We start from the raw sequence: 23,656 nt of genomic DNA, 5'->3' as shown, positions 1-23,656 counted from the left end.
GGTAATCCAATGAGGAGGGAGTTGCAGTAATCAAGGTGAGAGATAACCAGGGAGTGAATTGGGAGCATTGTGGTGTCAGTTAGGAAGGGACGTATTTTGGAAATGTTGCGGAGGTTAAAGTGGCAAGCTTTGGACAATTAATTGGATGTGGGGCTGAAAGGATAGTTCATAGTCCAGGATTACACCTAACACCCTGGCATGGGGGATGGGTTGATGGCTGTGCCATCGATCTTGACAAAAAAGTCAGGGGAAGAGGCACATGTGGGAGGAAATATTATGAGCTCAATTTTGGGTAGATTGAGTTTGAGGAAGTGTTGTGACATCCAGGCTGATATGTCTGTAAATTAGTGATGCGTGATAAGACTGATGGAGTGAGCTGAGATGTAGAGAGATTTAGGTGTCATCAGCATAGAAATGGTATTGGAAGCCATGGGAGGCTATCATTTAACCCAGGGAGGTGGTATAGATGGAAAATAGGATAGGGCCAAGAACAGAACCTTGGGGGACCCCAACAGAGAAAGGGAAGAGGAGAGGAGGAAGTAGAAATGTAAGACTCTGAAGGTGTGGTGGGATAGGTAGAATGAGAACCAGTGAAGAGTACAGTCATGGAGGCCAATGGAAAGGAGTTTTTTGAAGAAGAGGAGGTTGTCAACTTTGTAAAAGGCAGCAGAGAGGTCCAAGAGTGGGAGTACAGAATAGTGTCCATTGGTTTTAGACATTAGTAAATCATGTGCGAGTTTTAGGTTAGCAGTTTCTGTGGATTGTTGAGGGCAAAATCAATACTGAAGGAGATCAAGAAGGTTATTCTTAGTATAATGGTTGCTTGGCTGGTTCTAGACCAGACTTTAAGGAGTTTGGTGTTAAAAGGGAGCAAGGTGTGGCATAGTTTGTTAAGATTGGCGAGATCCAACGAGGGCTGTTTAACATGTTCCCGCCCAGTCATGGACGTCCTCCCATGCCCATGCTCACACAGCCCGCAACCCCCCTGCAGTGCGGAAAGTGCACTCTGTGATTGCTGACTCCTATGGACTCAGCTGAACAGAGATCAGGGTAAAGGGGCAATCACAGTAAAGGGTCATTTACCACGTGATTAGCTGTGAGCCTATGAGAGCTGATCAAAAGATGTAAACAGAAGTTGGTTGCTGCTAGCATGAGGAGAAAAGCATAAAGCAGATAATTTGCTTCTGTTAAAGGGACATTGGTCCCAACATTTGCCAAAAGTGCTGCTAATTAGTGCCCACCAGTGCTGCCAGTCAGTGCCTCATCGGTCTCACCTACCAGTGCCCATCAGTGCTGCCAGTCAGTGCATCATCAGTCTCTCCTACCAGTGCCCATCAATGCCACCTATCAGTGCCCATCAGTGCAGCCTATCAGCGTGCATCAATGAAGGAAAAAAATTACTTGTTTGCAAAATTTTATAACAAATTATGAAAAATTGTTTTTATTTTCAAAATTTTTGGTCTTTTTTGTTTAGCAAAAAATAACCCCAGTGATGATTAAATACCACCAAAAAAAAGCTCTATTTCTGTGGGAAAAAAAAATATAAAAATGTCATATGGGTACAGTGTTACATGACCGCGCAATTGTCATTGAAAGTGTGACAGCGCTGAAAGCTGAAAATTGGCCTGGGCAGGAAGGGGGTAAAGGTGCCCAGTAAGCAAGTGGTTAGGTATTAAACAATCTATTGCTGCAGGAGAGGACAGAGCTAGAACAGATATGTGTCCCGCCCTTTTACTTAATCATTTCAGCTTCTGGGCAAAGGTTGGATGCCAACTGTCACAGACCCACCATAACCAACAGGAGCTGCTGAGACCAGGTGATGTTTTAAAACCACACTGGGACAAATGGCCGCTATCCCAGTGCCAATTTAAATGAACAATGGGGGCTCAAGTGGTTAACAGTTTTTTTTTTTATTTTTCTAAGTCTCTGTTGTAACATTTTTCACAAGCTGTCAATCAATGATGGCAGTTGGAGGGGTCGGGACCCACCGAATAACAACTGTCAGATTTTATTCATATGGTTTAAACCCCTTTTTTCCAAAACAAACTGTTGCTGTAACTGATTTAGAAGTGTTAGCTGAAGTTGGGGTTTACTTTTTCTTGTCACTTTGTTAACCATTTGAAGACCGGCATGGTAAACCCCCTTCCTGTCCCGGCCATTTTCCGGTTTTCAGTACAGAGACATTTACTCAATCATGGAACACTGTACTCAAATGGATTTGATATCATTTTTTTGAGACACATAGAAACACCTTTTTGGTGGTATTTAATCACCACTGAGTGTTTTACTTTTTACTATATAATAATTTTGGAAAAAAAGAGCCTGTGTCCTTTTTAATTTTTGCTTTTAAGCTTTGTAAATAATTTCTTCATAGATTTAGGCCAAAATGTATTCTGCTACATTGCTTTTGTTTAAAAAATATCTGTGTATATCGTTTAGTCTGTTTAAAAGTTATAGACTATAGTATATTTATTTGATAATTGACCAATCCTGATGTACTGACTGCCTATCTCATTTCTTGAGGCCCTATAATGCCAGGATAGTACAAATACTCCCAATGACCTCTTTTTTGAAAATAGGCAGTCCAAGATATTTAGTAGACACGTGCAATTCGTTTTTGTCCCGAATACAAATTTGGACAAATTTTTGGTTATTCTGAATCTGCGAATGAAATAATAATGAATAGTAACGAATGTCATTGAAATCCAATACATTTTTTTTTTGTTTTATTCATTTTCTAATGAATTCCAACTTTTCAGGACAATAAGAATTGGGTTTGGTTGAAAAACGATTGACCAATTTGAATTCTGTGTGAAGAAATAGCTGATTGTTAAGCAGTGGGCTGGGAAGCCAGCCGCCGGTGTTCTTACCAACCATGAGTCCTCATATGTCAGCGGGTTTCCCCACTGACAGATGAATGTAAAGAAAAGAATGCCGGCATTGCCTGGCAATATAAAAATGTTTAAAAATGGCGTAAGGTCCCCCCAAAATCTATACCAGAGCAGAGCCCCCCCGACCCAAAGCACCCACCCCCCCATGTTGAGGGCATGTGGCCAGGTATGGTTTGGGAGGGGGGCGCTTGATGTTCCCCTCCCCTTTCCTGACCTGCCGGGTCTGGTATGGACTTTGGGGGGCCCAATTACTTTTTTTTTTTTTTTTTTGCGTTTTTCTATTGCCGGGCAATTCCACCTTTCTTTTCTTTACATTCATCTGTCAGTGGCCCACTGACAAATGATAACTCATGGTTGTTAAGAGACTAAATTGATTGCATAGCCCTAAGCTGGCAATCAAACACCTTAATACACCTGTGCCACATCCTAAGTAAACTGTAGATGCTAAATAGAGGAAAAATGGACTTTATAGGCACGTATAAAAAAGTATACATTTTAATAATTCACATAAAGTACATACATATACAACAAAAATAAATTCTATTAAAGCAATACGGGACACTGTGTACAACCCCAGAGGTAACACTACAATGATACTTCCTGTGTGGCAATATGGAGAAAATGCCCACACTGTGATGTAGCATGCCTCTTGGTGAGTCCCACAGTCCTCATAGATTAAAAAGATGTGCTCACTCTACATGTTTCGTGACCTGTTGTCATTTCTTCAGGAGCTTTGTTAATTCTATCTAGAGAGATATATATCCAGAATTAAAATACAATACACCTTTGACATGGTAATACAGATATGTACATGAACTCACCAAAAACATATGGTGCTTTAAGCACCATATGTTTTTACTGAGTTCATGTACATACGTGTACGTGTACATATGTGAGTTAGTAAAATTTTAAACTTTTATATACATGCCTATAAAGTCCATTTTTCCTCCTATTTAGCATCATGGTTAAGGACGTGGGCAGCCAGCTTCCCGACCCACTGTTTAACAACCAGCTACCGTATTTATCGGCATATAACACGCGCCGGCGTATAACACGCACCCCAAGTTTAGGAGGGAATTATAAGGAAAAAAATGTTTTAAGGAAAAAAACTTACATTTAAATGCCCATCAATACAGCCTTGCACAGTGTCCATCTGCATGCTTGTCCAGTGTCATTTGCAGCCTTGCAGTCATTTGCAGCCTTGCAGTCAGCAGCCTTATGCCGCGTACACGCGGTCGGACTTTTCCTCTACAAAAGTCCGATGGACTAAAGCTGCTGACAATCCGGTCATGTGTGGGTTTCCCCGGACTTTCAGCGGACTTTTCCAGCCTCAAATTTGACGAACTTTAGATTTGAAACATGCTTCAAATCTTTACGTCGTAACTACGCCGGACCCAGAAATCCACTCGTCTGTGTGCTAGTCCGACGGGCAAAAACCCACGCTAGGGCAGCTATTGGCTACTGGCTATCCACTTCCTTATTTTAGTCCGGTGTACGTCATCACGTACGAATCCGTCGGACTTTTGTGTGATCGTATGTAGGCAAGTCCGCTCGTAAGAAAGTCTGCCGCAAGTCTGCCAAAAGTCCGACAGACTTTCGACAGACTTTTGTCGGACAGGCTGTTGGACTTTTGCAGACGAAAAGTCCGACCGTGTGTACGTGGCATTAGTGTCATTTGCAGCCTTGCAGCTTTTTCAGTGCTGATCTGCAGCTTTCTGTGTCCATTTTCAGCCTTGCTCAGGCTGCAGTTAAACTGCAGTGACTTTTCATTGTCACTGCAGTTTGAAAATGGATCCCCTGCGATCCTGAGCTTCAAAATCACTGACCGCGATTTGAAAATGGTGCCGCCGGCGCCGAAATACAGAGAGCCGGTCCTCGGCTCTTCTCAGCGGCTCTCGTTCACTTTCGGCTCCACTCGTAGTCCCGCCCGGGATGGGTGTGACTGTGAGCGGAGCTATCCGAACCTAGCCGAGTACCCTCGGCTTGGTTCAGGCGGCGCTTGAATGAAGCTGAAAGTGGCCGAGAAGAGCCAAGGACCGGCTCTGTGTATTTTGGCGCCGGCAGCGCCATTTTCAAATCGCGGTCGGCGATTATGAAGCTCAGGATCGCAGAGGATCGGCGTATAACACGCACCCGCGATTTTCCCCTGATAAATACAGTATTTCTTCACACAGAATTTGAATCAGTCAATCGTTTTTCGACCAATCCAAATTCTAATTGTTCTAAAAAGTTGGAATTCGTTAGAAAATTAATAAATAAAGTCAATTTTAATGAAAACAAAATTAAATTTCATGTAAACAAATTCTGAAACCAAACTAAACTAATTCCATCTGAAAACAAAATTAGTGACATAACGAATCTATGCAAAATTATTATTTTCCATTCTGCACATGTCTAGTATTTAGTAAGAAACATTGTGGATATTTTGAAGTTGTAATTTTGTGCCACAAGTTTATGTAAAATGAAGAAACTAAATAAAATTTTATTTGATTTCACAAAATTGTCATTTCAACAAGTTTTTTCTCACACACAGCATAAACAATTACACCCCAAAACACATTCTTCTTCTTCTACTCTCCTTGAGTATGGTGATACCACATGTGTGAAACTTTCAAGCTGATGCATAGAGGGGACCAAACTCCAAGGAGTATCCTTAGGCTTTAAAGTGGGACTCCTGTCAAAAATAAAAAAAAACTCCCCTTTATTTATTTAAACAATATAATAAACTTTTATATTAACCATTTCTCAGATTGCTGAATGCCTGATTGGAAACAATTTTCCAGTCCAGACCTTCAGCAATCCTCCTCTCTTCCACTGACAACATCTGCTCACTGCAGCCAAATGTGTCTACAGACAGGTACTTCCTCATTCCATTGTTGGTGTTTGTTCTCTCAGCCCTGCTCCATCCCTCCCCCATTCTTGACCTCACACGCTGTCTCCTAAATGAGGACACATAAGCGTTCTGGTTCATGAGAGAGCTTCGACAGGGGAAGTATCTCCTCCAATCATTGTAGCCTTGATTTGACTCGTGGAGTGAATGAGAGCCGAAAGCGAGACACCCCCACCGGCAGCTCTCAGGCTCAGAAGGAAGGAGGATTGTTCATAGGACAGGCAATAAACAACTGCATGGGATTATTTTGGTGCTAGGGTCAGGGCAGCCATCATAAATTGTGGGGCCCCTTACAAAAGCTTTAGACCTGGGCCTGTGGGCTTGACCATGAAACCTTTCCCAGGGCCCGCCCACTGGTGGACACTAAATCTGCCCACTGGCCATCCCACTGAGTCCTTCAGTGCACCCACTTTTACAACCTAATACAGTATATGAACATGAAAAGTGTATTCCAAGTCATCAGTGCTTTCAAGATTTAACAGTAATGATTTATATTTTTGCCAAAAAATATGAAGCCTGTCACCACAACAAAGTAGACTCTTTTGAGCAGAACCTTACAATAACACTAACTGCACTACCAGGGGAGGACTGACCATTGAGCCACTTGGGCACTGCCCAAGGGCCCTGGGCCACTAGGGGGCCCCATCAGAGTTGCCAGCCTCAGTAAAACCAGGGACAGTATGTATAAATCTGTTTTTTTTACATCTGTCTGTGTATACTGTGTGTACATGTATGTGTATACTGTGTGTGTGTGTATACTGTGTGGCCCCATAATCTCTGATTGCCTGGGGTCCCCATAATCTCCTATTGCCCGGGGGCCCCCATGAGTTATCAGTCTGCCCCTTTGCACTACCCTTTCAATGTCCCCAATCTATCTTCCCTTAGCAGGTCTAAAGAAAATGTAAAAATTCCAAAACAAGAAGACAAGAGAGCCCAATCCAACAAAGAGACAGTCACAGCACAGGTCCACGTTCAGCAACATTGTCAATCAATTTACCATTGTGATGTCTAACAACTTGTTTCCAAATCTTTTCACAGTGAGCACTGAGCAGTCTTGCAGGCTACACACAGCACAGCTCTTTCACATGCCTGAGCTACGATTGGTGTGGCGCCCAAACCAGCATCTGGCCTTAGATGGTATAACTCCGCCTTCCCCCTGCAGCTAAAACAAAGTAAGCTGCATCGGCTCACTCCATGGCCACCCTGCTTTTGCAATTGCCAGTTCCTACAGCAGCAACCAGCGGCAGACTGGTGCCGCTCGAGGCTGCCTAGCAGCATGTTACTCAATTGGTGTATGCCAGACAGACACAATAGAACAATGGAATACAACCACACCCCAAACAATCCCAGCAAAGAGCCCAACAGCATGAGACAACACACAATATATACAACATTTCAGTGTGGCTGTACAGTGAAAACACAAGCCCCCCCACCCAAAGTGACTCCCGTCACAGCAGGTATAGGGGGAATTGCTTCCAATGGGTTGTATCCCAATTGTAGGTGGTAAGCGATAGACTCCATTGGGGTCTAGGGCTGCTACCTTTCTGATAAGGTGTCGGCGCTAGGCTCAGTCCTTCCTTCTCAAAGCTGGCCGCTCAGCTGTCGGCTAATTGCTAGCTCCTTTCTCTCCACAGTGACTCACCTGTTGGTGATATCCTGTTCATCAGTCCTGCCTACTTAAGCCGTCCAGCCCAGATTATCTCTGCCTTTGCCTTGGTCACATCTCTAGAGATGCTCTCCTGTGTTCCTGTTAAACACTTTCTTGGCTGAAATTCCCCTGGAGTTTTGAAATATTTTGATTACCTGTATTGCTGGCTTATAGGTGAGTTATTTTGCTCCCTGGCATACCCCATAGTCATCCCTACATCTCTATCCCCTGGCTCTTCCATCCTCCCTTCCCCTCTCCTTCCTTTCCCTTTTTTCCCCTCTTCCCTTTTCCCCCTCCCCCTTCTTTTTCTACCCTTTTCTGTTCCCCCTCTTCCTTTCCCCTCCCCCCTGTTCCAACCCCCCTTTTTTTCCCTTTCTTCCCTTCCCCTCCCACCCCCTCTTTCCTACCTTATTATCCATCTGGTTTGCCTTTTCCCTTCCTTCCCCCTCCTCCCCCTCCCCCCTTATTTCTCCTTTACTCACTCATCTTCCTCTATCCATTTTCCATTTCATTCTTCTTTCCCCCTTGTTCTCTCTTTTCCTTCCCCTTTTCCCCTTCTCCTCTCATTTTACCCCCTTCCTCTTCTCCTTCTCCCTCCCTTACAACACCCCCCTTTTTCCCCTCCCCCTTCATTTTTTACCCTTTTCTCTTCCCCCTCATCCTTCCCTCTCCCTCCTTTTTTCCCCCTTTCTTCCCTATTTCCCACCCCTCTTTCCTACCTTATTATCCATCTGGTTTGCCTTTTCCCCTCCCCCCCCCTTATTTCTCCTTCACTCACTCCTCTTCCTCCATCCATTTCACTCTTCTTTCCCCCTTGTCCTCCCTTTTTCCTTCCCCTTTTTCCCTTCTTCCCTCACTTTACCCCCCTTCCCTCTTCTCCCTCCCTTACAACACCACCCTCCCCCTTTCTCTCCTTTCCTCCCCCTTCTGCCCCCCCCCTTTTTCCTTCCTTTTCCCTTCTCATTCTCGCTAACTGTGGAGTGACTATGTATGATATGCCCTCCCATCATTATTTTTCCCTTTTATCTAGAACAATTTTCCACATAATCCCCCTTGTCTGGCGCCGGGGGGGGGCCTTTTTCGAGCCCCCTGGTTCCACACTTGACCATTGACCCGTCAGGTGAGCAACTCGCTCTTTTTATGTTTTGGGGGTTTTTTGAACCATAACTGTATACGTTTTTCAATTGCTTTATTCAACTATTTGTCTAATAGATTATTCCTCCTGAGGAAGTGGTGTATGTACCGCAAAACTAGTAGAGGAAATGTCAATCTTTGAGACACATACATCAACAGATACCTCTTGGGGGGACCCTGAGTATTTGTTTATTGATTATTACAATAAATTGAATTTTGTATGTTGTTATTTTTATATGTAATAGATAAACAACAACATAGTTAATATATAAAATTAGTTATCAGTACAGAGATAGTCCACCTTAACCATTTGAGTGGGAATAATTTGTATGGTCAGCCTCAGCAATTGCCCTACTCCCCCACCCTTCCTTGTTTCACAATACAGTAAGACATGTGCTTCCAGAAGGTAGCCAAGGTCCAGTGCACCTCTTCATTGTTCTCCCTGCCAGAGGAGTACCGCAATTTTAGCGATGTCTTTGACAAAGGTCAAGCCGGTAGTTTGCCTCCACACCAGTCATGTGATTGCACAATTTACCTTCAACCTGGTGCCATACCCCCCTTGTGGCCGGGTTTACCCTTTGTCAGTCTTGGAGGATAGGGCCATGGAGGAGTATGTTGCAGGTGCATTTTCTTTAGGTTTCATCTGCAAATCCTCATCTCCTACTAATGCTGGTTTCTTCTTTGTGAAGAAGAGGAGTGGTGAACTGAGACCTTGTATTGATTATAGGGGTCTCAATCGTTTCACGATCAAGAATGCCTATCCGATTACATTGATTACAGAGTTATTTGACCGCCTCAAGGGAGCAACGGTTTTCACAAAGCTTGATTTGAGAGGGGCATACAATCTTGTGAGGATTTAGGAGGGCGACGAGTGGAAAACTGCATTTAATACTAGAACAGGCCATTATGAGTCTCTCGCAATGCCTTTTGGCCTTTGTAACGCCCCAACAGTTTTCCAGGAATTAATTAATGATGTCCTTCGAGATTTGTTGCAGTTATGTATGGTGGTTTATCTCGATGATATCCTCATATTTTCCAAGTCCCTGGAGAGCCACCACACAGATGTCTGTCGTGTGCTTCAGAAAAGAGAGAACAATTTGTTTTGTAAATTGGAGAAGTGCGAATTCCATCACGAACAGGTTACATTCCTGGGTTATGTCATTTCCACTGCTGGTTTTTCAATGGACCCAGAGAAACTTTCAGCAGTCCTACAGTAGCCCTGACCCATGGATTTTAAGTCCTCTGCAGCATTTTCTTGGCTTTGCCAACTATTATTGGAAGTTTATTCGTAACTTCTCGTCTCTGGTCAAGCCCCTGACTGATATGACCAGAAAGGACGGTAACCCACAGAGTTGGTCTCCGGAATCCATTAAGACCTTTGAGAGTCTCAAGGCTGCCTTTGTTTCTGCTCCTGAGTTGGTACATCCTGATTCTACGTTACCTTTTTATCTTTGAGATTGATGCTTCTGAGACTGGAGTTGCCGTTCTTCTATCTCAACGTCCTATCTCTGAGAGCGCTATGCATCCTTGTGGCTACTTTTCCAAGAAATTGTCACCTGCGGAGTGCAATGATGAGATTGGTAACAGAGAGCTGTTGGCGATCATTTTAGCCCTAAAAGAATGGAGAAATCTCTGCGAAGGTACCACTGTGCCAGTTCTTATCCTTACTGACCATAAGAAGCTCCACATTCTTGTCTGAGGCTAAACGACTCTCTCCCAGAAGGGCGCAATGGGCTCTTTTCTTGTCTAGTTTCAATTACATTGTCTCATTCTTACCCGGTACTAAGAATGTAAGGGCTGACGTTTTGTCATGACAATTTTCCTCCACTTTCAAGATGGAGTCTGTTCCGGTTCCTGTGATTCCTCCTGATTGTATTCTGGCTACGGTTCGCACCAGTCTCACTTCTCCTTTTGGGTGACAAAATTCTTGTCGCTCAGATCCATGCTCCTCCTGAGTAGGGATGAGCCGAACACCCCCCCCCCCCGGTTCGGTTCGCAGCAGAACATGCGAACAGGCAAAAAATTTGTTCGAGCGCGTGAACACCGTTAAAGTCAATGGGGCATGAACGTGAAAAATCAAAAGTGCTAATTTTAAGGGTTAATATGCTAGGTACTGTCATAAAAAGTGTTTGGGGACCTGGGTCCTGCCCCAGAGGACATGTATCAATGCAAAAATAAGTTTTAAAAACAGCCATTTTTTCAGGGAGCAGTGATTTTATTAATGCTTAAAGTGAAACAATAAAAGGGAAATATTCCTTAAATTTCGTACCTGGGGGGTTTCTATAGTATGCCTGTAAAGTGGCACATTTTTCCTCATGTTTAGAACAGTCCCTGCACAAAGTGACATTTCTAAAGGAAAAAAAGTAATTTAAAAGTAATAGCGGCTATAGTAAATTGTCGGATCTCGGCAATACAGATAAAAGTAATTGAAAAAAACGGCATGGGATCCCCCCAGTCCACTACAAGGACCTTTGGGTCTGGTATGGATATTAAGGGGAACCCTGCACCAATTTTTTTTTTAAATGGCATAGGGGTCTCCCTCAAAATCAATACCAGACCCTTCAGGTCTGGTATGGATTTTAAGGAGAACCTCATGCCTAAATTTTAAAAAATGGCATGGGGTCCCCCCAAAAATCCATACCAGACCCTTATCTGAGAACGCAACATGACAGGCCCCAGGAAAAGAGGGGGGACAAGAGAGCCCCCCTCCTGAACCGTACCAGGCCACATGCCCTCAACATGGGGAGGGTGCTTTGGGGTAGCCCCCAAAGCACCTTGTCCCCATGTTGATGGGGACAAGGACCTCATCCCCACAACCCTTGCCCGGTGGTTTTGGGGGTCTGTGGGCGGGAGGCTTATCGGAATCTGGAATCCCCCTCTAACAAGGGGACCCCCAGATCCCGCCCCCCCTGTTTGAAATGGTAACGGGTACATTGTACCCGTACCATTTCACAAAAAAGTGTCGAAATTAAAAAAAAAAAACACAAGGACACACTTTGGGACAAGTCCTTTATTAAAATATAAATGAAAATGTCCCACAAAGTCCATTCATCTTCTTCTCTTTTTTTAAATTTTGGCACGGGGTTCCCCTTATAATCCATACCAGACCTTAAGGGTCTGGTATGGATTTTGAGGGGGATCCCTACGCCCTTTTAAAAAAAAAATTGGCGCAGGGTTCCCCGCAATATCCATACTAGACCTGAAGGGCCTGGTATGGAATTTGGGGGGACCCCCACGCATTTTTTTTTTTTACTTTTGGTTGGGGGTTCCCCTTAATATTCATACCAGACCCAAAGGGCCTGGTAATGGACTGGGGGGATCCCATGCCATTTTTTTCAATGACTTTTATCTGTATTGCCGAGACCCGACAATTCATTATAGCCGCTATTACTTTTAAATGACTTTTTTTCCTTTAGAAATGTCATTTTGTGCAGGGACTGTTCTAAACATGGGGAAAAAGTGCCACTTTACAGGCATACTATGGACACCCCCCAGGTTCGAAATTTAAAGGAATATTTCACTTTCATTGTTTCACTTTAAGCATTATTAAAATCACTGCCCCCGAAAAAACGGCCATTTTTAAAACTTTTTTTTGCATTGATACATGTCCCCTGGGGCAGGACCCGGGTCCTCAAACACTTTTTATGACAATAACTTGCATATAAGCCTTTAAAATTAGCACTTTTGATTTCTCAAGGGTGTTCCGTGACTTTCCAATTTGCTGCGAACACCCCAAATGGTTCGCTATTCGGCAAACACCCGATCGGTCTTATCCCTACACCTGAGAAACCTTGTGACCGCTGGTTTGTCCCAGAGAGTCTTCGTACTGCCGTGCTCCAGACTTACTATTCTCCCAAGGCTGCTGGCCACCCTGGGAAGAATCCACTCTTTTGGGCCATTTCCCAACAATTCTGGTGGCCTAGTCTACATGCTAATGTAACTGCCTTCATAGCTGCCTCTTCCGGGTGTGCTCAGAGTAAGACTCCATGACACCTTCCACAATCAAACATTATAAAAAAAAAACAGAGGTACCCCCGAAGTTATAGAACCCTCCCTGTGTCTGTAAACAGTATATTACAATGAATATTAAATAACTTCATATATATGTAAACATATCACACAAGGAGGGAGTAGCTCATCCCGATGCATTTTGTCTTTGTCGGCTTCTTCAAGGGCTTGAAGAGGTGCAGTGATAATGGGTTGCTAGAATAAATATATACATAAGATATCCACAGACCATTTTTATCAATATCAATTGTTTTGGCATTTAGTGTGTATATTCATCATGTTAACTTACAGTTAAAAAGTAAAAATTTAGCTCAGGAGGATCCAACAAAAAGTTTAATTTAATGCGGTCAGACACCAAAAGGACCAAGACACCGCAGGCTGGATGGGCCAGGAAAATCCACCAAGGGGCCACCAAACAAACACCCCAAATAAGGGGGAGCAAATAAGAAAGTGTCACCCCCACTCAGGATATATTCCAAATACTATCAAATAAAAGAGACAGATATATATATAGATTGCTATATCTCATACACAGCACACAAAACACAAATTTTTCATGGCTGACAATACAGCCATGGACCATATATGGACATACCCAGCCTAGGTAGTATGTGTGAATGTAATTCCAATGGAGGGCAAAGGGTAAGCAGCTGCATCAAAAGTATATACAGTATCTCACAACAGTGAGTACGCCCCTCACATTTTTGTAAATATTTTATTCTATCTTTTAATGTGACAACACTGAAGTGACACTTTGCTACAATGTAAAGTAGTGAGTGTACAGTATAACAGTGTAAATTTGCTGTCCCCTCAAAATAACTCAGCACACAGCCATTAATGTCTAAACCGCTGGCAACAAAAGTCAGTACACCCCTAAGTGAAAATGTCCAAATTGGGTCCAATTAGCCATTTTCCCTCCCCATTGTCATGTGACTCGTTTAGTGTTACAAGGTCTCAGGTGTGAATGGGGAGCAGGTGTGTTAAATTTGGTGTTATCACTCTCACTCTCTCATACTGGTCATTGGAAGTTCAACATGGCACCTCATGGCAAAGAACTCTCTGAGGATCTGAAAAAAAGAATTGTTGCTCTACATAAAGATGGCCTAGGCTATAAGAAGATTGGCAAGACCCTGAAACGGAGCTTCAAAATTAATAGCACAAAGATGGCAAGCAAAAAAACCCCCATCGGTAAGAGACTGGGTCAGCATAGTAACAGAGATGATATGGAGAGAGATAACAGTGTATAGAAGGAGAAGAAATATCAAAGACTTTAAAAAAAATGTGGAAACCCTGGTTGGAAAAGATGGGATATCCTATGTAAAGCATTAAAGAAAGGCTACGGAAGGTTCTGTGGAAATAAATATACAAGGGTATGAGAAAGTAAGACCCAGAATATATGCAAGGAGGGGAGGGATGGGATTAAAGGGGGTAGCAAATAAAATAGGGGGACAAAGGGGTTAAATACTGTGAAATACTTTTAATTTTATCATGTATTAATTTTAATGTGGCTAATATATATATATATATATATATATATATATATATATATATATATATATATATATATATATATATATATATATATATATATATATAAAATGTATCAGAATTTGTAACTGTGAAGAAAATGAATAAAGATTATAAAAAGTGAAAAAAAAAAGATGTGTAATTTATGCCCCTTGCAAGCCTGAAGGTGCTCTTTGGATTTTGGGACTCTCTATGCAGCTAGGCTGCATAAAAAAAGTCTGAAATATTTAGTATTCCCATACTCAGGAGGAACATCAGTGAATGCTTTGGTGTGTAATTCTATGCATTCCTATATTGTGTATGGGAAATATATTATTATTCGGCAGTACAGTGAAGGGTCTACTTTGTAAAAGTGACATTTTGTAGATGTTTCTCCCGTCCTGGCACTTCAGGGCCTCCAGAAATGTGATAGGTAGTCAGGAAATTAGATACAACACACTTTGAAATCCTAAAGGCGCTCCTTGGATTTTGGGCCCCTTTATGCATCTAAGCAGCAAAAACATTTCACACATGTGGTATCCCCATACTCAGGGGAAGTAGAAGAATGTGTTTTGGGGTGAAATTGTAAATAACTTATTAAAGTGACAGCTTTAATAATAATTGAATTTACCCTTTTATTTTCCAAAAGAATGTGGCAAAAGATTACAACTTCAAATAAACTCATCATACTCCTTACTAAATAGCTTGCAGTGCCTACTTTCCAAAAAGGTGTCATATTTTGGTGATATTTGTACTGTCCTGGAATTTTAGAACCTCAATAAATGAGATAGGCAGTCAGAACATCAGGGATGTTATATTTCATATATATTCACCATAGTCCGTAGACTCTATAACTTTCACACAGAAAACATAATATACAATATATTTTTTTTTTGAGCAAATAAATGCAGCAGAATACAGTTTGGCCTGAATTTACGAAGAACGATTTATTTGTAAAATTTTATAACAGAAACTAAAGGAAATTTAAAAAAAAATGTTCAGTCTTTTTCCATTTATATAGTAAAGAAATAAAAACCAGGCAAATAGATACCAGCAAAAGAAACCTCTATTTCTAAAAACAAAAATTATATAAAATGTATTTGTGAACATTGTTGCATGACTAATTGTCAGTCAAAATCACGGTGCAGAAAATTGAAAAATGGCCCGGACAGTAAAGGAACTTGCTGTCCGGGGGAATATTTAAATTTTTTTTACATAAATGTTAAAATCAGCATTTCTGCTAGAAAATTACTTAGAACCCCCAGACAGTGGATATTTTCTGAAATCAAAGGCAGTGGAGAAAAAATGTTTATTAAAACACACATTTTCAGGAAAAATAGACTAAAATGAATTTTAGTGCACACAACCACAATATAATACTCACATTTTTGGTAAAATATAAGAGATTGGGTTGCATTGAGTAAATAGATACCGAACATGACTCAAAATTGCGTGAACCTGGGAAATGGTGACAAACTACGGGACCTAAAAGTCTCTACAAGTTATCAGTGTGGAGTAAATCATCAATGATGGACCTGGAATTATTGCTCTCTCTGATCTTCATAGCGATACCTCACATGTGTGGTGCAATCATTGTTTACATGAGAGAGCAGACCTACGTGTTTGTTTCTATTTGCATGTGTGTGTGAAGAGGGGCTTTTAAACCTTTTTTTAACTATTTGTATGTATTTTTAAATTTTTTTACTGTTTATTTTTTTTATCCACTTAACTTTACTGCTATTACAAGAGGGTTGGGCAGGTGACAGGTTGTCTTTATGTCTTTTCCATGAACTCCAATATGTCTCTGCTGCCCTCTAAGGCAGCTAACCAAGCACAGATTGTAGTTGATTAGCTGCTTCCCTGGTTGTAACAGTCAGGGAATGACAGCTCTGAAACTGGAAGTGACGCAATCCTCATTGCTTCTGGCTTCATCACAGAGCCCCATCCATGATCTTGGTATAACCACTTGCTATATATGCATGGTGGTCAGCAAGTGGTTAAGTTAGAGACAAAAACATTAAAAGCCAAAACTTTATTGAACACTTCTAAACAGTTACAGCAGCAGTTTTTTTTTATTATTATTAAAGGTTTAAATGAATAAAAGCTGATAGTTGTAAGTACAACCAGCAGTGTTATTTGGTTTATCCCAACCCATCTATCCTCTTTGATGGACAGCATGGCCTTCTACAGGAAGTGGAAAAAAATGGATCTACTTGCAGAGTCAGGGGGGAGAATCAGAAAAACAAAAATGTTAACCTCTCGAGTCCCCATTGTTGTTGTCAGCTGCTGCTGCACACATGTCTGAGGGGTCTGGATCTGGTCTCCACCAACCATTTCCAGCCAGCGGAAAATAATGTGTAGAAAAAAAATAGTAAAAAATGTTTTGTATGTACAGCAATGCAGTGTCTTGGATTGTTATAATTTCTACATCAATACAACTGAATATTACATTAACCATTCATACAAACATTTCATGCATCACAATGTATCGTGCAAAGTAGAATAAAGCTCTGCTAGAGCAAAATGCAGGCATTCACTGGAGTTTTACCAGTTTTATATCTGATACACTACATAACAATTGCATGAAAGTGATACTATTTTAATCAGCAGACTGGGATAAATTACAGGAAAAAAAATGAAATAAAAATATATGTATCTAAATTTCCTAAAGCCCTATTTGTCCCCAAAAACAATGATGTATCCTACATTTGGGTAGACTACAAAATTCAAAGATGTAATGTGCAGAACTGAGACATCACCATAAATAAAAAAAAATGCTCAGGAACTCAAGGGGAAAGTGGCGGCTCATCCATTAGGGGCGCACTGGCACTGCCTCCATGGTTTTTTGAAGCATGTGATTAGAGCCAGAGGCTGTAATAGGCTACAAAAAAAGGGTGGGCCTGGGACACAGAGCACTGCGCCTGAAGCCCACCCAGTTGTGTGACAATAGCAAATGAATATTCACTATTGTAACACTGGTTCTCCTCCTGGCCAATCAGGAAGCGGGGCATGAGACCCATCACCTGATTGGCTGAAAGGAGATCTGATCGGATTGGCCGTCAGGAGGTGAAGGGAGGAGATGCTGGGAAGCCGAGACAGCAGCCGTCTGGAGAGAAGCTGCTTCCCAGAGTGCTGCCCACAAGATGGGGTAAGTGTGGGCCCTGACTGATGAGTGAGGGCTTCTGTGCCATCCGTGACCTGACCAGGGGGGTGGCGGCAAATGATTGTTTGCCGCCCTCTTCCAAAAAAAAATACCAGCTGCCACTGCAAGGGGGTTTAGAAAAAGAAAGGCTCAGGGAATGACAGATTGCACAATTTCTGTAATTATTGATATTGATTTGAAGTTTACCCCAAAAAAGGAGATCCCCACTCAGAGTCAATAAAGTAAATACAGTAAGTTATACTCATCCCATAAAACAGCCAATGCTTGATGTTAGAAAGCCTGCACCAACTTAAGAAGTTGCTTTCTCACTGAGCAGAGACTTTTTCCTAGCTGATGTCCCAGCGACAGATCTGCCTGCAACGCTGTCATCTATAAGAGGAAGTGGAACATGAAAAGGGGGCATTGATCATAGGAGGGGAGGTAAAACCTTTAGTGGGAAGTGTGGACAAGATGGGCTTATTAGCTGGAGGACTCACGATTGCTGATATAGCAATAATCAGCAGAACCTGGAAAGTACTCTCTCACTGAGGCTTCAGAGGCTTGGCAAGATGCCGTTTGACTGCTACCCAGTCTCTGTCACTGGGGAATTGTTAAGGTTTCAGCTCAGGATCTGACAATGAGAAAAACATTTGGAAACACAGCTCAGTTAGTGAATGATGCAAATGCATTACATGTTCAGTCATAGCTAAGGGAGCTAGAGAGGAGGTGGAATCCTTATGGGTAGAGCTCCAAAGGGATGAAGCACATTCATCTAAGGCTCGCCAGTTCCTTAATGTCTTGCAGGACAATTTTATGGGTCAGATGGTAGACACACCAACTAGAAATAAAGCATTGCTGGATCTACTGATTACCAACAATACAGACCTGATCACGGATGTGGAAATACGGGGCAATTTAGGTAACAGCGATCACGGGTCAATTAGTTTTAGTATTAATCACACAAATCGGAAACATAAAAAGAATACAAAGACACTGAATTTCAAAAGAGCCAACTTCCCTAAACTACAAACCTTGCTAGAAGGCATAAATTGGGATAAAATCATAGGAACACGAGGAGAGATGGGTTTGCTTTAAGAGCATATTAAATAAGGGCATTAGCCAATGCATCCCATTGAGTAATAAAATTAAAAGAGTGAACAAAAGTCCTGGATGGCTTAACTCCAATGTAAAAATGCATATAAAAGCAAAGGAGAAGGCCTTCAAAAAATACAGGGTTGAGGAATCATCATCAGCATTCAGACTTTATAAAGAATGCAACAAGAAATGCAACAAGAATTGTAAGGGTGCAATAAGGACGGCTAAGATAGAACAGGAAAAACACATAGCGGAGGAGAGCAAAAAAAAATCCCAAGAAATTCTTTAAGTATGTAAATAGTAAAAAAGGGAGGACAGACCATATTGGCTCCATAAAGAATGAGGAAGGACATCTGCTTACAAAGGATGGGGAGATGGCGAAGGTATTGAATTTATTCTTCTCCTCAGTCTTCACGAGGGAATGGGGGGCTTCAGTAACAAAAACTCACCAGGACCAGATGGCTTGCACCCGAGGGTACTTAGGGAACTCAGTCAAGTGATTGCCAGACCGTTGTTCCTAATTTTTACAGACAGTCTATTGACTGGAATGGTACCAGCTGATTGGAGAAAAGCCAATGTAGCACCAATATTTAAAAAGGGCCCAAAATACATCCTGAATTACAGACCAGTTAGCCTAACATCAATAGTATGTAAACTCTTGGAGGGGATGATAAGGGACTATATACAAGATTTTAGTAATGAGAACGGTATCATTAGCAGTAATCAGCATGGATTCATGAAGAATCGCTCTCGCATCTGGATTTTGCAAAAGCATTTGACACAGTTCCCCATAAACGTTTACTCTACAAAATAAGGTCAGTTGGCATGGACCATAGGGTGAGTACATGGATTGAAAACTGGCTACAAGGGCGAGTTCAGAGGGTGGTGATAAATGGGGAGTACTCGGAATGGTCAGGGGTGGGTAGTGGGGTCCCCCAGCTTTCTGTGCTGGGACCAATCCTTTTTAATTTGTTCATAAATGACCTGGAGGATGGGGTAAACAGTTCAATCTCTGTATTTGCAGACAATACTAAGCTAAGTAGGGCAATAACTTCTCCGCAGGATGTGGAAACCTTGCAAAAAGATCTGAACAAATTAATGGGGTGGACAACTACATGAAAAATGAGGTTCAATGTAGAAAAATGTAAAATGATGCATTTGGGTGGCAGAAATCTGAATGCAATCTATACACTGGGGGGAGAATCTCTGGGGGAATCCAGGATGGAAAAGGACCTGGGGGTCCTAGTAGATGATAGGCTCAGCAATGGCATGCAATACCAAGCTGCTGCTAACAAAGTAAACAGAATATTGGCATTAAAAAGGGGATAAACTCCAGAGATAAAACGATAATTCTCCCGCTCTACAAGACTCTGGTCCAGCCGCACCTAGAGTATGCTGTCCAGTTCTGGGCACCAGTCCTCAGGAAGGGTGTACTGGAAATGGAGCGAGTACAAAGAAGGGCAACAAAGCTAATAAATGGTCTGGAGGATATTAGTTATGAGGAAAGGTTGTGAGCACTGAACTTATTCTCTCTGGAGAAGAGACGCTTGAGAGGGGATTTCAATATACAAATACCGTACTGGTTACCACACAATAGGAATAAAACTTGTTCGCAGTAGAGAGTTTAAAAGACTCATGGCTACTCATTAAAATTAGAAAAAAAGAGGTTTAACCTTAAACTACGTTGAGGGTTCTTTATTGTAAGAGCGGCAAGTATGTGGAATTCCCTTCCACAGGCAGTGGTCTCAGTGGGGGACATCGATAGTTTCAAGAAACTATTAGATAAGCACCTGAATGACCGCAACATACAGGTATATACAATGTAATACTGACATATAATCACACACATAGGTTGGACTTGATGGACTTTTTTCAACCTCGTCTACTATGTAACTATATGTAAATGCTCCATAAAAAAGATAAAGATGAAAAACATAAGGAAACAGAGTTCAGTCATTGATGATACTTTAAAAAAAATTGTCAAATGATAAAATAATTAACTTTCTAGGTGTGAGTCTGATGGACATAAGCACTAAACCCAGTGCTTACATCTGATATTTTCCTGTTTGTTCACAGATTTTAGTTTGTTTTTTAAAGTAGCATTATACCTTTGACTCGTTTACTAGCGTACAAGATGACATGAGATATGAAACTGATGAGACACACAACTCTTTCATTGTGGCTTAGCTGTTACCCCTTTAACCTTCCCCCTTCTTCCAGAGTTTCCTTTCTGCAGCTGAAGCTTGTGAATCCTCTGGTGTTTTAATAGCCCTTCTTTAACTTTATAACATTTGCCACATTCAGGACACTGATATGGCTTCTCCCCAGTGTGAGTCATCGTGTGTGTAATAAGATTACCTTTCTGTGTAAAAGATTTGTCACATTCAGAACATTGATATGGCTTCTCTCCATTGTGAAGCCTCAGGTGTATAATAAGATATGACTTCCTTTTAAAAGCTTTGTCACATTCTGAACACTGATATGGCTTCTCTCCAGTGTGAATCTTCTGGTGTATGATAAGGCTTTCCCTATATGTAAACATTTTTCCACATTCAGGACATTGATATGCCTTCTCGCCAGTGTGAATCCTTTTATGTTTAAAAAGGTATGCCTTAGTTGTAAAAGCTTTGTCACATTCAGAACACCGGTATGGCTTCTCTCCAGTGTGAATCACCTGGTGTATAATAAGCTCTGCCTTCACTGTAAAAGCTTTATTACATTCAGAACATTGATATGGCTTCTCTCCAGTGTGAATCTTCTGGTGTCTGTTAAGATTTTCCTTATGTGCAAACGTTTTTCCACATTCAGAACAATGATAAGCCTTCTCACCAGTGTGTATCCTTTCATGTATGATAAGTAATTCCCTCCTTGTAAAAGCTTTATCACATTCAGAGCATTGATACGGCTTCTCTCCAGTGTGAAAATGTTGGTGTCTAATAAGAGATGCCTTCTGTGTAAAACCTTTGTCACATTCAGAACATTGATATGGTTTTTCTTCAATGTGAATCATCTGGTGTTTGATAAGCCCTCTTTTGAGTGCAAAAGCTTTATCACATTCGAAACACTGATATGGCTTCTCTCCAGAGTGAATCATTTGATGTCTGATAAGCTCTCCGTTGGCTCTAAAAGCTTTATCACATTCAGAGCACTCATATGGTTTCTCTCCAGTGTGAATCCTCTTGTGTACGATGAGGTTGTTCTTCCATGTAAAAGCTTTATCACATTCAGAACACTGATATGGCTTCTCTCCAGTGTGAACCCTATGGTGCTTGATAAGCTCTCCATTGGTTTTAAAAGCTTTATCACATTCGGAACACTTATATGGTCTCTCTCCATTGTGAATCATCATGTGTCTTAAAAGATGTGATTTTGTTTGAAAAGCTTTGTCACATTCAGAACATTGATGTGGCTTTTCTCCAGTGTGAACCTTCTTGTGTCGGATAAGATCTGCCTTGTGTTTAAAAGCTTTGCCACATTCTGAACATCGAAAAGGTCTCTCTCCAGTGTGAACCTTCTGGTGTGTGATACGTTTTGCCTCCATTGTAAAATCTTTCTCAAATTCCAAAACAAATAGCTGGAAATGACTCCTCTTATGTATAAATGGGTTGGACTTTACTGCAAAGCCCACTTCCAGAACACTGAAATTACTTTTCTCCTGTTGTCCTCTGAGGCTGGGTCAATGTTGAAGATTGAGATTTAGAACACGGATATGTCTTGTGTCCTGTGTGAATCCTCTAGTGAACTTAAATAAAGACTTTCAGTCACTTTGGACACCCATATGGCTCATTTCTCATGTGACTTGTATGAGAATCAACATGACTGAAAACTTGGTTCATCAATCCACCTGTACAGAAAAAAAAGATAGTCAGAATTCTATATAAAAGGATAAAGCTGCTATTCTTACCATTCATTATTAAATATATCTAACATACAGAAAGGATATGTACAGTATTATACATTTTTAACCACTTACGGACCACCACACGCCGATATACGTCCTAAGTTTGAAGAGGAATATCATTGTTATGGCAGCAGATAGCTGCTATAACCCCGGAATTCTCTTTTTCGGCCGACGGTCCATTTTCCAATCAGAGTGGTCTCTGCGGTGGGTTCGCTGCAAGATCACTTTTATCGTGAGAGGGCCCCCCTCCCGGAGCACTCCAATGCCCTTCGCCGCTTACCGAAGCCGTCGGCAGCGGCGGAAGCGATTGGATCTTCACCCTTCCTGGGTATGGAGGAGACTAGTGAGGGGAAGATGGCCCCCACCCGTCTCCATAACAATGCAGGGCGGAAGTGATGTCAAAACGTCACTTCTGCCCATAGTGCTTAAAAGGGCCATTTAAAAAAAAAAAATTAAAATGACAATTTTTTTTTATTGCATTTTAGTGTAAATATGAGATCTGAGGTCTTTTTGACCCCACATCTCATATTTAAGAGGCCCTGTCTTGCTTTTTTGCTATTACAAGAGATGTTTACATTCCTTGTAACAGGAATAAAAGTGACACATTAAAAAAAAAAAAAGTGTAAAAATAAAATATATAAAAAGGTGAAATAAATAAGAATTAGTTTCTTTTAAATGTACCCCATCCCGACGAGTTAGCATGCAGAAGCAAACACATATGCACCTGCATATGAAAACGGTGGTCAAACCACACATGTGAGGTATCGCCGCGATCAGTAGAGTGAGAGCAATAATTCTAGCCCTAGACCTCCTCTTTAACTCAAAACATAGACGTCGTCTATGGAGATTTTTAAGTGTAAAAGTTTGTCGCCATTCCACATACGGGCACAATTTTGAAGCGTGACATGCTGGGTATCAATTTACTCGGCGTAACATTATCTTTCACAATATTAAAAAAAATTGGGCTAACTTTACTGTTGTCTTATTTTTTTATTCAAAAAAGTGTATGTTTTCCCAAAAAAAGCGCTTGTAAGACTGCTGAACAAATACGGTGTGACAGAAAGTATTGCAACGACCGACATTTCATTCTCTAGGGTGTTTAAAAAAATATTTAATGTTTGGGGGTTCTAAATAATTTTCTAGCAAAATAACTGTTTTTAACTTGTAAACAACACATCTCAAAAAGAGGCCCGGTCCTTAAGTGGTTAAATGTTTGCATTTATTTTTATTGGGGACAGTAGATTATTCCCATTGGCTGGTAAAATTGACAGTCTATCACAATTTTCAGTAGGAGAATCTCATTCTTTGTTCTGATTCAGAGCATTGTGCTGCATAGTGATAGGTGAATGTGCTTGGGTTCAGATTTGTGGGTAAATTAAAAGGAAAAAAGAATTGCGCTAAGTGCATGTTTTTTTAAAAACAAATATATTATTAAAATGAA

The 23,656-nt window shown here is 41.3% G+C and overlaps 1 protein-coding gene across 1 annotated transcript in view; it reads right to left on the bottom strand.

Moving 5' to 3' along the window:
- Positions 1–14,998: 14,998 nt before the first annotated feature.
- LOC141126605 (uncharacterized) overlaps positions 14,999–23,656 on the bottom strand; it is a 111,506-nt gene continuing 102,848 nt past the window's right edge. Inside the window, exon 4 of the mRNA XM_073612527.1 lies at positions 14,999–21,812. Coding sequence (XP_073468628.1) covers positions 20,488–21,812 — 1,325 coding nt within the window. The 3' untranslated portion in view covers positions 14,999–20,487. The remainder of the gene's footprint in view (positions 21,813–23,656) is intronic.

The sequence above is a fragment of the Aquarana catesbeiana genome, linkage group LG02, assembly GCF_042186555.1.
Source record: "Aquarana catesbeiana isolate 2022-GZ linkage group LG02, ASM4218655v1, whole genome shotgun sequence".
NCBI lineage: Eukaryota > Metazoa > Chordata > Amphibia > Anura > Ranidae > Aquarana > Aquarana catesbeiana.
The sequence above is the reverse complement of the archived record's forward strand: the minus strand, read 5'-3'. Positions and strand labels throughout refer to the sequence as shown.